General features: G+C 42.9%; 1 protein-coding gene across 4 annotated transcripts in view; it reads left to right on the forward strand.

Moving 5' to 3' along the window:
• Nucleotides 1-9731, forward strand: part of LOC144590791 (coronin-2A-like) — a 118506-nt gene extending 108775 nt beyond the window's left edge. For all 4 annotated transcript variants that reach the window (XM_078395225.1, XM_078395222.1, XM_078395226.1 and 1 more), the window contains 4 exons: nucleotides 860-972; nucleotides 3144-3234; nucleotides 4712-4947; nucleotides 7138-9731. In XM_078395225.1, the coding sequence (XP_078251351.1) occupies nucleotides 860-972; nucleotides 3144-3234; nucleotides 4712-4947; nucleotides 7138-7269 (572 nt within the window). In that variant the 3' untranslated portion in view covers nucleotides 7270-9731. The remainder of the gene's footprint in view (nucleotides 1-859; nucleotides 973-3143; nucleotides 3235-4711; nucleotides 4948-7137) is intronic.
• Nucleotides 9732-14709: the final 4978 nt, after the last annotated feature.

A 14709-nucleotide genomic window follows, 5' to 3' on the forward strand; every position in this document is an offset into this window, starting at 1 on the left:
CAGTTTAAAATTCATAATGGGGAGAAATTTGGCGTTGGTCGCTGATATTCCCTTTTATTGGAGTTAAGCAGGAGAGGGAAAGCAATTCCAGAGCTTGTGGCCTGGCCAGTAAAAGACCCAATTGTCAGTGAGAGAGCAATTACTTTTGTAAATACAGACAGGGTCAGAACTGAAAGATGATGATAGAAATCTGTTAGTCCTTTTGCAAACGGTAATTGATGTTGGATCAATTATGAACAAAATCTGGGTTTAATTGATTTTGTTAATCCGGAGCAATAAGGTAAATGTGGAAACGGTGCTTACATAACTGTCGTTAGAACTATCATTGAAGATCTTAACTAATGGCCAAACAATCTTGAGGGGTTAAGGAGAGACTTTGGTTATGTTGGTATAATTCAGTTTAGGAGATAAGTCTGGAGATGACCAGCTCTGGGCGTTAGTCCATGATCGGGTGAGTTAAGGTGGTATAAGAAAATAACTGCAGATGCTGGTACAAATCGATTTATTCACAAAATGCTGGAGTAACTCAGCAGGTCAGGCAGCATCTCGGGAGAGAAGGAATGGGTGACGTTTCGGGTCGAGACCCTTCTTCTGAAGAAGGAATGGGTGACGTTTCGGGTTTCAGAAGAAGGGTATCGACCTGAAACGTCACCTGCTGAGTTACTCCAGCATTTTGTGAATAAATTGAGTTAAGGTGGAGTTGGAGATAGGGTGACACTCACAGCACCAGGGTGGAACTGCACATCCTAGTCAGAGATGGGAAACTTACTGCCTTGTTCTGGCTGGTGAGATACCAAGACTCGGCTCAAAAGACAACTAGTTCTTGGGTGTCAAAGTAGCTGTTTCTCTTTGTTTGAAGGTATAATGCCAAAGAGGGGCCTGAACGTTAGTGCCTGCGAAGTCTTCAGGTTCTACAAGTTGGTGACAATCAAGGGCCTCATCGAGCCTGTCTCCATGATTGTCCCAAGGCGGGTAAGAGAATAAACATTGAATGTACAACACAAGACAGGCCAATTAGCCCGATTGTATCTGCATTTATGATACAACTCCTCCCCTGTTTCACCAACTTCCTTGCAGTAACACATTGTTATTTGTGAAGCCCTCCCGATGGTGGTGAGTTACTGTGGTAGACTGCAGGGCCCCTCCTGCCTGCACTACCAGTCAATAACATCTGAACTCATCTTCCACAACCCCTACCCAGTTCACTTTCCTGCCCAATGCTGGCACCTCTTAATTCCCTTCTTGACCGCCAATCTATTGATCACTGCCTTGAATTGCTTAATGGGAGAGTATTCACTGCTGATCTAATGAAGGAACTTCTCCTCATCGCTGTCTTAAATAGAGTGTTATCCTGAGAGCAGGCCAGTACTTTTTTAGACTGTACCCTGTAGAAACGACCTCTTGCCAGTTTGCCTGTCGCCCTCCCTCAGGGAGCTTGGTTTAATCATCCTCAAGATGTTCTTGTAGAACGGCTCCTTTGTCCAATGCTCCAGATTCTTACATACTCCAAGCAAGGAAGTAAAGCGATCTTAAGGTGCCATCACACCTGTAAAAATAAAAGGACTCAATAAATAAAATGAGATGATAAAAATGAAAAAAATAAAAGATAAAACATGCGAAGCAGAATACTACTCGTGGAAATAATTTAAAAAGCAGGTGTTTATGAAAAATGCTAAATTGATCCATAACTGCATATACATTTGAAGAATGCCAATAGTATGTGAGAAAATATGATAGTACATATATATCAATATCTAAAACCTGATTGATTTCATTGTCAAGTCCATTTGTCTTTCGCAATTAATGACATAACGAAAGAACATATCCTTGGTGACGTGAAGTTGTGATGCAGTACCCGACTTCAAATGATGATACGGTTAACTTTGTGCCACTAAACCCTCTGAGTAATGAATCATCAGATTAATCAGCAAAGATTTTGTCTCTGTTGGAATTAGGTTAAGCGTTAGCTTATGTGCTGAAATGCTTTTGTGTGCCAAAATAATCAATGTTATCTGTTTAATCGTATGCCATGTGGCTTCTTTTTGGATCTGATCATTGTTGTGGAAATGAGAATATTGTGTCATGGTTATCTGGAAGAACCAACCTTATTGAGATAATGGTCCCCGGGTTAATTCATTTCTATTTGATTGCTTTGTAAATATACGGGTATGACGCATACACTTCTACATATTCTCCATGCTATGTAAAATGATGCATATCAGACAGGCAAGTGAGAATTGTCAAAGTAGCATTTATAAAACAAGTGCTACATGTGTGGCTGATGGTAACAATGAATAACACCAAATTCCATAACAGATCTGACTGTAGCTGAGTTACTAATGCATTGAGTGTGCCGTACATGACCAGTTTATTTCCGCCAAATCTTGAAAGAAGAATAGAAGAGAAATAGTTAAAGCAAGCTAAGGGGGTTCTTTTAAATGTCAGAAATTTGACATTTAGAAACAGGTTGTGGGAGTGATGATTGAAGCTACAATACAAGCCGATACCTTATGGAAATGCGAGATAGAAATATATGCATGAACTACTTCATTCCAGCAGGAGATGTACAAGGCAGTGTTGAAGAATGATGTGATTATGAGCATTTTCCAGAAGTTGATCCAGTGGAGACTCTGGAAGAAGCAGCCCAAGGTTCTTCTGAATTTGAGTCAAGAAGTGTAAACAATGCTGATGACACTGCATTCCTTTAAAAATAACAAAATGACATGATTGTAATCATGTATTGTCTTACCGCTGACTGGTCAGCACACAACAAAAGCTTTTCACTGTACCTCGGTACACGTGAGAACAAACTAAACGGCTCAAAAAAACTCAATTTACTCAAAAAAACACGACAGAGTTAATTTGTAAATATTTTGAGTACATGAATCAGTTTTCATTTTTATAAAAGAAATAAGCAGTGTGGCCCACGTAGATTTATGGCATCAGCAGATATGAGAAGTGTAGTTGAAGAAACCAGTTTGATGAACTCTAGCGACTCTCCATATGTCTTCATGCTGGGATTTGACGTTAGAAATGTGCAAGCATGCAGGCATTCAGTACAGTTTAGGAATTGTTGAGCAGGTCAAAGATAATGATGTAGCACTGTGCTAATATGATTGCTCTGTGTCTAATCTATCCTGCAGTCGGATTCATACCAAGATGATATCTACCCACTGACTGCTGGAGCACAGCCAGCAATGACTGCGCAGGAGTGGCTGAATGGATTCAGAAAAGGTCAGTCTTGTACTTTCTAGGACATTGGTCATTGTTAAGGAGGACTGTTTCCTCAGTGAGTGACCCATCTCCTGACCAAAGATACTAGAGGAGCAAGATAAACTACTCGACCCTAAAAACCGTAGTATGTCATGGCGCCATTTTAGTAGGCAGAAACTTGCAGAAACATTTAAAAAGAAAAATAACAAAAATCTGTGAATTTATAAATGAGATATATTCTGCATTTTTATGGTATCATCACACATACTGTTCCCCCAAAACACTGATTACACTGCGAGAGGCATAGTGAACGGTGGGTTTTTCCTACTAAAATGGCGGACGTTAAGCTCCTTTGCGTATACACTTCAGTATAGGCGATTTCAACGGAGTGGTCCATCTTGTTCCTCTAGTATCTTTGCTCCTGACATCCCAAGGCCTTTCCATCATCCACATGTGAGGTACCACAACCAGCATTGAGATAAATAACCAGATAACCTATTGTATTAGTTGGTTTAAGGGATATGTGCTCCACAGAGCACGAGGAACAATTGGCGCACACGATTAAGGTACTTGTGCAGCTCAGAGCACGTCAAGAATGTGATAGGATACTCCGCACTTCACTGGATAGGGGCAGCTCTCAAGAAACTAGATATCACTTAGGGCAAAGCAGTCCTAGTTGAGCTTGCCTTCCAAACATGAGCCTAAACATTTATTCCCTCCATGAGTTGTGCACAGTAACTACAGTGTGTATCATCGACAAAGTGTGCAACTGGAAAATTCCGACAGCCCCTCCCAAACCCATGACCTCAGCCGCCAAAGAGGTCAAGGGCAGTGTGGGGCCAGCACTGACTGCAGGTTCACTTCCAGGTCACACACGGCCCTGATTGGAAATATGTTGCTGATCCTTCATTGTACCTGCATCTAAACCCCGAGCTCCCAATCCAGCACTGTGGCAGCACTTTCACCAGGAGGAGTGCACTGGTTTAAAAAGGCAGATCACCAACATCTTCACATGGACTGTTGGGGAAAGGCAATAGTTGCTGGTGGTGTCCAGATTCTGCACAATGAACAAATTAAAGATAAATCTGGATTAGGCCGATATTGCATTGATGCACACATTCATAAGTGAATTTCGTAATCTTGTGACATTACAAAGGCTTTACTATCACTGATACTAGAGAAAACTCCACTCTTCTTGAAAGCAGATCCATAGGATACTTTATGGCCACCAAAGGCAATAGCCTGTAGAAGGTTTAACTCAGTTTAACTCATACTGAAGATGGTACCTCCAACGGTGGGGCATTCCCTCAGTATCACACTGGAGCATGAGCCTGGAGCTTCATGCTCACGTGTCTGGAGTGGGAATTGAACTCTCACCCTCTCACTGAGCAAAGCTAACACCACAGTAGAATCTGCTTCATCTGAAGAGTTTGGCTCCATATTTAGCGGTGGCACCTTTTCTCTGTTTTAATCACAATTTTCACTCTCATGGTTTCAGATCCCATACTTGTATCTTTAAAGCCCAGTTCTAACAACCAGCAGTGTATTACCGAGAATAAAAGCAATGATCTGTGCAAGCTGCCTGACTTCATTAGAAGAGATCACATGGCGATGAATACAATCCAGCAAAATCAGGAGCAAAGGAATACGGAGAAAGTACAAGAGCAGAAGAGGAATTATATATCAAATGGGTACGATCTGTCAGAGTGTCCACCCCCTAAAACGGAGAATGAGGTAAATTAGAAAATGAAACCTTTTATTTCTGAATTTTACACTATCTCTGATCTTTACATTGATCCCGGCACCATCATCCCAATCGCAACCATGGCTCGCTATCTATTGAATTTTCCTGTGGATTTGACGTTGGCGTTCCTCAAATACATGCAGTTTAGTGTGTAAAACAGCCACTCTCTGTCCTGTAACTAATTTCACATCCACAAAACCACAGTTCCTTACAACTGAACATTTGTTTTTGTCAATAGTTGTGGTTCCATGGTAAATTCAAGCAATTTAAACTCTTTTTGGATGATCCTTCCCCACCCATCCCTCTCCAATCACCACTTCACACCTGCTCACAGCCTGACTCCAGTCTGCAAAGACTGGCCCCTCCCCCCCCATCCCTCTCCAATCACCACTTCACACCTGCTCACAGCCTGACTCCAGTCTGCAAAGACTGGCCCCTCCCCCCCCCCCCCATCCCTCTGCAATCACCACTTCATACCCACTTACAGCCTGTCTCCAGTCTATAAAGACTGGGCCCTCGTCCACTATACACTCCCTCCTTGCTGCCCAACATCAGTCTGGCCACCTCGCCATCTCCAACAATAGAAATTGAGGAGGTGGAGAGGCTATTCAGGAGACAAAAAAGCCGGAAATCTCCAGGACCGGACAATGTTTCCCCCTCTACCCACAAGCTCTGTGCCGAACAACTGGCACCGATCTACACAGACATTTTCAACCAGTCCCTGCAAACCTGCACTGTCCCTGCCTGCTTCAAAGTCTCCACTATTGTCCTTGTACCCAAAAAGACAAGGATCACTGGTCTTAATGACTACAGGCCTGTCACACTGACCTCTGTAGTCATGAAAACCTTTGAAAGACGTGCTGGCCCAGCTGAAAAACATCACAAACCCCCTGCTGGACCCTCTGCAGTTTGCATAATGGGCCAATAGACCGGTGGATGACGCAGTCAACCTAGGCCTGCACTTCATCCTCCAGCACCTAGACCACAAGGGGACCTATGCAAGGATTTTGTTTGTGGACTTTAGCTCTGCATTTAACACCATTGTGCCAGAGGTACTATACTCCAAACACTCCCAGTTGACTGTGCCTGAATCCCTCTAATAGTGGATCATCAACTTCCTGTCAGACGCATGTGAGGCTGGGAAATCACATCTCGGACCCGCAGACCCTCAGCATGGGAGCATCGCAAGGCTGCGTTCTCTCCTCCCCTTTACTCTCTCTCTACATTAACGACTGCACCTCCACAGACTCCTCTGTCAAGCTTCTCAAGTCTTCGGATGACACAACACTGATTGGACTGATCCAGGATAGGGAGGAATCTGCCTACGGACAGGAAGTGACACAGCTGGCATCCTGGTGCCTTTGTAACAACCTGGAGCTCAATGCTCTTAAGACAGTGGAACTGATTGTAGACTTTAGGAAAGCTCCCCCTCTCCTCCCCCCACTCACCATCAGCAACACCACAGTCACATCTGTGGAGTCATTTAAGTTCCTTGGAACCATCATCTCCAAGGACCTTAAATGGGAGGCCACCAATTAAAAAGGCCCAACAGAGCATTGTCTTCCTGCGGCAGCTGAGGAAACACAATCTGCCACAGGCAATGATGGTCCAATTCTATACTGCCATCGTAGAGTCTGTCCTCACCTTCTCCATCATGGTCTGGTTTGGCTCAGCCACCAAGCACGACATCCGGAGGCTGCAACAAATCGTTTGATCAGCTGAGAGGTTGTTGGCAGCAACCTTCCCCCCATTAACAAACTGTACACTACAAGGGCCAGGAAGCGAGTGGGCAAGATCATCTCTGACCCCTCTCACCCTGGCCATAAACTCTTTGAAGCACTTCCCTCTGGAAGGCGACTCCGGACTGTCAAAGCAGACACAGTCAGACATGAAAACAGCTTTTTTTTCCGCGAGGAGTAGCTCTACTCAATAACCAAAAGTCTGTAGTCTCTTTTTGCTCTGGTTTATATCATTCACTTGTTTAAACTGTTGTATTCTTAATATTTTAATGTTTTATGCTTTATTCTTAATCGTTTACTGTATGTTCGTGTTGTTACTTGCGAGCGGAGCACCAAGGCACATTCCTTGTATGTGTACATACTTGGCCAATAAACGTATTCATTAATTTCAAATATTGAATTAAAAAAAAGACATAGATTGATTTTGTTCTCTCCCACCAGCTCCTGCAGATGTTTTACCGACAGCAGGAGGAGATTCGGAAACTAAGGGAGACACTGGCGCAGAAGGAAATCCGGGTGAAACAGCTTGAATTGGAGATAAAAAACGTCCGTTTCAGTTCCATTGGTTATTGAGAAAGCAGTGAAGGGGCGGGGTGAGGGAGGAAGAATATGGCAACATAACTCGCCCATTAAATGGGGCTCTCCGTGGAGCTGCAGTCTACTTGAATATAATTATATTTTTATTGAGGGAAAAAAATATGTTTAATTTGTAAAACTTTACTTACTGTACAGGGTGTACACTTTTTTTGTTTCTTATTTATCTCTTTTATATGACAGTGTAAATTGATTTTTTTTTTAACCCTGCTACTGGCTTTGTTATGATCTACAGTTCAGAGCTTTTGCATCCCATTTACTTTGGGGGTTACTGCAGCTTTTATTGTGTGGATGAAATATAAATGCTTTTGTTTTAATGTTTGCCATCAGAGGCTGATTCACACACATTTATCAGGGCTCCTGTAATAAATGAGTAAGAAACCAACCATTATGCTCAAAAGTATGAATTAGATGAGGCAAATTATTTGCAAGAATATCGATTGGCCTTTTTATATATTGTTTGTTTTGGACTATTGGTCCTTTTTAAAATCAAGAGCTGTGTTGACCTGGAAGGTCAGCTTTTAACCTGAAATATTGTCATCAGATGATGCTATTTTTCATCAATAACTTTAGCAACTTTTGTTCTCCTCAGTCTGCGTGCACCACTAGAGTACTGCAGCATCAGTTTTCCAGGACCTGGCACTTTGCACTATGAGCAAGCTGCACCTGATTAACAGAGACAAGCTCCCATTTGAAAGAGTTAACCTTCAGTTCAAGAAAAGGCATTGAGCATTGTGTGGATGTTACCTGAGCCTACCTTTTGTGTTCAGCACTACTTTTCTTTTAGTGAAAGAAAATTTTAGTCACACAGGCCCTTTTTTAACAAAATTTTTAAAACACCATCAAGATCCTTTGATTAACCAAATGTTAATGATTTTACAAAGTGTGCTGGTGGATAGAGATGCCAACTGGGTCTTGCTAGATAAAGTAGCTGACGCCTTCAACTAATTTTATTTAATCCATTGTGAATGTGACTTGTCATACTGCACAACACACATGCACAGCAGGTTTTAATTGTGTCCTATTACGTTGTAAGGTGATGTGCCTCGGTTTGAGTGATGTGCAGCAAATGTGCACTGAGGATAAAGCCGAACAATGGGCCAGTATCCTGTTGCATTCCCAGCTTTTTCAATCATAATGGTCTTTTCAATAAAAGCAAACCTCTGATGTTTGAATACTCAGAGGGCTTTGGAGAGGAAACCCACCCATGACATGCCAGACTTTGTTGCATTCCCACCTCTCTCTTCCAGCTTTCTTCTCCCTAGTACAATCAGCCTGATGAAGGGTCCCAACCTGAAACTTTGCCAGTGCATTCCCTCCACAGATGCTGCCTCACTCACTGAGTTCCTCCAACACTTTGTGTTTTGCCCAAGATTCCAGCATCTGCAGTTCCTTATGTCTTCTTCAGATATTTTAGGATGGTTCCTGTGTAAATAAGACTGGTCTGAAATGATGGCCATTTCCCTTTCCTCCCTACCTACCTGCCAGTCATTTATTTTTTTCCAATTTAGATATTTTTGTTCTTTCCAGATAAAATACACCTGGATACATTTGAGATGGCCCTACTTTGCTTTGATTCAGCAGTCCTTTGGACAGATTAATATAATTTAATTGAGGTATTTTACTGTGAACTTTTCATAGCATCTGATATAAAACTTGCACTGGGTGTGATGGATCTTGTTGACTTTCTGGGATAAATTGTGAATGTTGCCTTTTACTTTTCTGCTGATTTTGTCTTGCTGTAAATTTCTGAGATTTTCAGGTATCGATAAATGTGCAAAAGGAACAAAAAAAAAATCAGCATAAGCCAAGTTTGTCGACTTTGGCTTAGCAAGTAGTTTATGAGATTTATTGACCTAAGTGGTACCGGCAGAATTTTTTTCCCCATAGCATATTTTAATTACTCGTGGTTCATAGAACTTGCTGATCTGTTCATATTTTTGATACAAGTGGATTAAGCAGCACATTACTGTTGTCTCATTTAATAGTTTTGATGGTGGTTAGTTTAGGATTTGCATTACTGGAGTCATAGTCATACAGCACAGAACAGGTTTTTCGGCCTATCACATCTGACCAAAATCCCCATCTAAGCCAGCCCCATTTGACCCGTATCCCTCCAAACTAGGGTTGCCAACATCCTCACTCCAATACGGGACAAGGTGATGTCACCGCCCCATGTGACCTCACCCAGCCAGCGGCCACATGCTCTTGCTCCACCAATGGCGGCCGCCCAGGCCGGGAGGCGGGTTGCTACACAACCTCCGTTAGGAGGCGCCCGGGCCCACACTGTCCAGAGTAGGAAAAAAACTGCAGATGCTGGTTAAAATCGAAGGTAGACACAACAATGCTGGAGTAACTCAGCGGGTCATGCAGCATTTTGGGAGAGAAGGAATGGGTGATGTTTCGGGTCGAGACCCTTCTTCAGACTGATCCATGCAGAATCTCGGGAGAGAAGGAATGGGTGACGTTTCGGGTCGAGACTCTTCTTCAGACTCGACTCTTCAAGGTCTCGACTCGAAACATCACCCATTCCTTCTCTCCCAAGATGCTGCATGACCTGTTGAGTTACTCCAACATTGTGTGTCTACCTACACTGTCTGGAACTGCAGCGGCCCCCGGGCTACAGTGTCCGGGCCTACAGCGCCGTCCGGGCCTAATACGGGACAAGGGCGATCCCATAAGGGACAAACCAATTTAGCCCAAAATACAGGATGTCCCGGCTAATATAGGATAGTTGACAACTCTACTCCAAACCTTTTCCCTCCATGTTCCTGTCCAATGTCTTTTAGATGTTTTTGTACCTGCCTCAACTACTTCCTCTGTAATGCCTTTCATGACCTCAGGTCATCCCAATGTGCTTTACAGCTAATGAAATGTAGCCACTTGTGATGTAGGAAACACAAAAGCCAACAAGCTCCTACAAAGAGCCATAGAAGCAAGTGGCAAATGTTGCTACATAAAATCATTTGATTCGAAGCTACTTCATACAGTATTTAACTGCCTTAAATACTTAAATCAGAACCGCGGCCCCTGATCAATGTCACTGCTGCAGAAAAGCAATTCTGTTTGCAGTATTTTGCATTCAAAATCAATTGAAAAACAATGGCACAGGAGTTTAAACTGCTAACAAAGATGTGTGTCCACTTGTTCAGTCCTGGGGATTAACCATTTCAAACTAGATTTAAGGGGACATCAACTTCATGATAAAGAACTGGCTAATGTTTCCTTTGGTTTAATCCCTTCACATCCAAACATGGGAGCTGGAATGTGTGATGAGGTTACATTACAGTTTGCCTTTCTGGATCATGTCCAGTGCCTTCACTGTTTAAACGACACGCTGCCCCAAAATAAATAAGTAAGGATTCTGCACAGAAAGCTCCACCCGGGGCAAGGCCGGGTTAATCCGTGCAGGTCATCTTGTTCCGCATGGACTTCCCCTAACATAGCCTTCCACTGCTTTCCCCTTCATGTGTTGATTGAGCATCCCTTACGGGAATCCACGCTGTTTGCCTCAATCATTCATTGAGATCGGCAATGCTTCTTTCAATGGAGCAAGCTGGTTGCCTGCCACTGATAAGTAAAAAACTTCTACCCTCTGGGTTATTGGACATGAACATTGGCTCACTGTTGCCTGCAATGGTAAAATGTTTGTATGCATAGCGTGCCGCTATCATAATTTGTAACTTTCTTTGCATTTTCCTGTCCTTCTAACCACTGGTCAACTAGAAGCAGTGCAGACAATGGATATCTCTTCAGCAAAGGGTATAGACATGGAAATCTTTCAGCATTCCCCCCTGGAGGTGTTTGCAGGTTATTGATAAGAACGATTTAAAAGGAGGCATTCTCTGTAACATTTGGAACTGATACATTCTGTATTCAATTGTAATCTATTTAGGATTTAATAAAACAACGTTTCCTGTATCAAACATGCATTACAGTACCATTTAACATTTATTTTTGCTATCGACTTTAGATTGTTCGTATTTTACATAAACATTTATCAGATGTCTCTGCTGCTGCATTTACAGCAAGTGAAATATAGCAACATCATCAAAGATAACTAACCAAATCACTATTTGGATTAGGATTAGGAGGTAGAGATCAGCCATGATTGAATGGCTGAGTAGACTCGATGGGCTGAATGGCCTAATTCTACTCCTATAACTTGTGAGCTTGTGAACTGGATATTTTCTCAAAAGAAATCAAGATATTAGAATAAATAATTGCTTTCATTTATAATTGGCTATATCTGAACTCTCTGATCAAATGATGCTGTCAAACTCTCAAAGAGCAGTGTGATTCAGGAAAGACTGGCAAGGGAGAAATTCTACACTTTTGGAGGTTGAAAATCTGATGACATAGATTTGAGGTAATTGGTAAAAGACCCAGGAGGGTGGGGTGAGTTTCTTTATTCAAATATTTGCGGTTATCTGGAAAGTGTTGTCTTAAAGGGCGTTGGAACCAGATGTAGAAGTAACTTCCAGTAGGGAATAAAAACATAAAATGTTGATGTGCTCAATGATCAGACATCTGTGCACAGAGAACCAGAGTTAAAATTTCAGGTTGAAATTCTTTTGTCCAAATTGGATTAGAAAAAAATGTGTAGTTTTAAGTTGCAGAGCAGGAATGGAAAGGAGAAAGAGAACATCACTGACTGTGTGAGGCTGTGGTTCTGTTTTTACTTCATAATTGCAGCATCTGTAGTATTTTTGATGGTCACTTTCATTACGGAATTGGGCAAATAATTGAAGAATTGTATGGACATAAAGAGCTGAATGGCCTCTTCTGTGCATGTTTGATGAGGAATGTTCTAGCATCACTTTATAGAGTCACATGGCATGGAAACAGGCACTTTGGCCCAATTTGCCCATGCTGACCAACACGCCCCATTTACACTTGTCCCACCTGCCTGTATTTGGCACAAGTCTCTCTAAACCTATGCTATCCATGTACCTGTCCAAATGTTCATTTGACTTTGAAATGGGTGTGCAAAGGAGTTCTGGAATTCCAAATGTTAATGTCAACTGTTTTACAAAATCGTCCCAAAGCATCCTAGATATCAGTAATTAGAACCAGTGCCAATAAAAAAAAAGCATTCATTTTGTAAAAGTATAATCGTTAACTGATCACTTTTTCTGGGTATAGGAGGTGGGTGGGAAATGATGGTGTGAATGGAAAAAGTCTGGCCCAATAAAATTGATTTGAACTTGTACAAGTTTCCAGGAAAATCTTTTTTAAGAATTACATTGGGACGAGGGGATTACTGGCTTGATGAAACTGGGTGGGTGGTTGTTGGTTAAAATTGGAGAAATCGATGTTCATACTGTTGGGTTGTAAGATACCCAAGCAGAACCTGAGGTACCATTCCTCTAGTCTGCATGTGGCCTCACTTTGGCAATGGAGGAGGCCCAGGACTGAAAGGTCTGGATGGGAATGGAAAGGGAAGTTAACATTTTTTAACAAGTGGGAGATCCAGTTGGCCTTGGTGAACTGAGTGCAAATTTTCAGTGAATCAGTCGCCAAGTCTAGGCTAGTTCTCGCTGATGTAAAGGAGGCCACGTCGGGGGCATCAAAAGCAGTAGATGAGGTTATGTGAACCTCTGTCTCACTTGGAAGGGCCGTTGGGGTCTTTGGATGAATGTGAAGGAGCAGGAGTAGGGACAGGTGCTACTTCCTGTGGCTGCAGGGGAAAGTACCTGTGGAGCGGGTGGTTTGGGATGAACCAAGTAGTTGCAAAGGGTGTGGCCTCTGCAGAAAATGGAAAGGGTTGTGGATGGAAAGATGTGACTGGTGGTGAGATCACATTGAAAGTGGTGGAAATGTCAGAGAATGATGTATTGAATGCAGAGGCTGGTGGGGTGAAAGGTAAGGACCAGGGGAACTCTATTCTTGTTCTGCTGGGGGGGGGGGAGGCCGTGGAAGCAGAAAAACGGGACATAGAGAAGACATGGGTGAGGGATCCTATGACAGCAGAGGGGAAACCACGTTTGCTAAAGAAAAGGACATAGAAACATAGAAAATAGGTGCAGGAGGAGGCCATTTGGCACGAGCCAGCACTGCCATTCATTGTGATCATGGCTGATCATTCACAATCAATAACCCTTGCCTGTCTTCTCCCCGTATCCCTTGATTCCGCTAGCCCCTAGAGTTCTATCTATCTCTCTTTTAAATTCATCCAGTGAATTGGCCTCCACTGCCTTCTGTGGCAGAGAATTCCACAAATTCACAACTCTTTGGGACATCTTGAATGTCCCAGAGTCGAAACTCTCAAATTAGGAGCAGATGTGGTGGAGATGGAGAAATTAAGATTGGGGGAAGGTCTCTTTGCAAGAGGCAGGTTGTAAGTCACGGATGGATGCTCGACAGCTGCGCTATCAACTCCAAGGCAAAACCACGTAGGTGTCGCAAAGCATCAGTTCCGGATGAGTTCAATGCCTTTTATGCACACTCTGAAAGGGAGAACAAGGACACACCTACACAAACACCCACGATCTGACAATCCTGAGATCTGTCTCTGAGGCCAACATCTGAGCATCCTTCAAGGGGATGAATCCACGGAAAGCATCCAGCCCAGACTACTACGTAAGTGGCCAAGCGCTAAAGACCTGTGTGGACCAACTGGCTGGAGACCTCTTCAGCCTCTCGCTTCTCCAGTCTGAGGTTCCACCTGCTCTAAATGGGCATCCATCATACCAGAGCCCAAGAAGAGCATGATCACCTGGCTGAGTGGTACTGCAACAACAACCTCTTCCCCAACATCAACAAAAGCAAGGAATTAATCATTGATTTCACAGTCAGGAAACCATGTGACAATTTTCATTGGCGGGGTTAGTGGTGGAAAGAGTTAACAGCTTCCAACTTGGGTGTGAACATCTCTGATGACCTGTCTTGGGTCCAGCAATTAGTTATAATCATGAAGAAGATGCACCAGTGCCTTCACTATCGTAGATCTTTAAAGTGATTCGGTATGTCACCGAACACTCTTAACAAACTTCTACAGATAAACTGTGGAAAGTATCCTAACTTGTTGTGTCATGGCCTGGTACAGCAATTTCAATGTATGAGAACTAAGAAGGTGCAAAGTGTGGCGGACTTGGCCCAGTCCATCCGAGCCACTGCTCTCCCCTTCATCGAAAACAACTACATGCAGACGCTGCCTCAAGGTGGCATCTATCATCAAGGATCCCCACCATCAGGGCCATGCCCTCTGCTCGCTGCTACCATTACTACAACTACTTTCCTATAATTTGCAGGTTCTTGAACTGACCTGCACAACTCCGACCCTACCTCGACAACAGTGCACTACAGACCACCTCTTGCACCACCATGGACTTGTTTTCTAATTGTGTTTTGCACTGATCTCTTGTTTATTGCAGTCTTTTTCTTTTCAGTTTTGTAGAATTTACATATAATTTATAT

This window comes from Rhinoraja longicauda, chromosome 3 (genome assembly GCF_053455715.1).
Source record: "Rhinoraja longicauda isolate Sanriku21f chromosome 3, sRhiLon1.1, whole genome shotgun sequence".
In the NCBI taxonomy this organism is placed as follows: domain Eukaryota; kingdom Metazoa; phylum Chordata; class Chondrichthyes; order Rajiformes; family Arhynchobatidae; genus Rhinoraja; species Rhinoraja longicauda.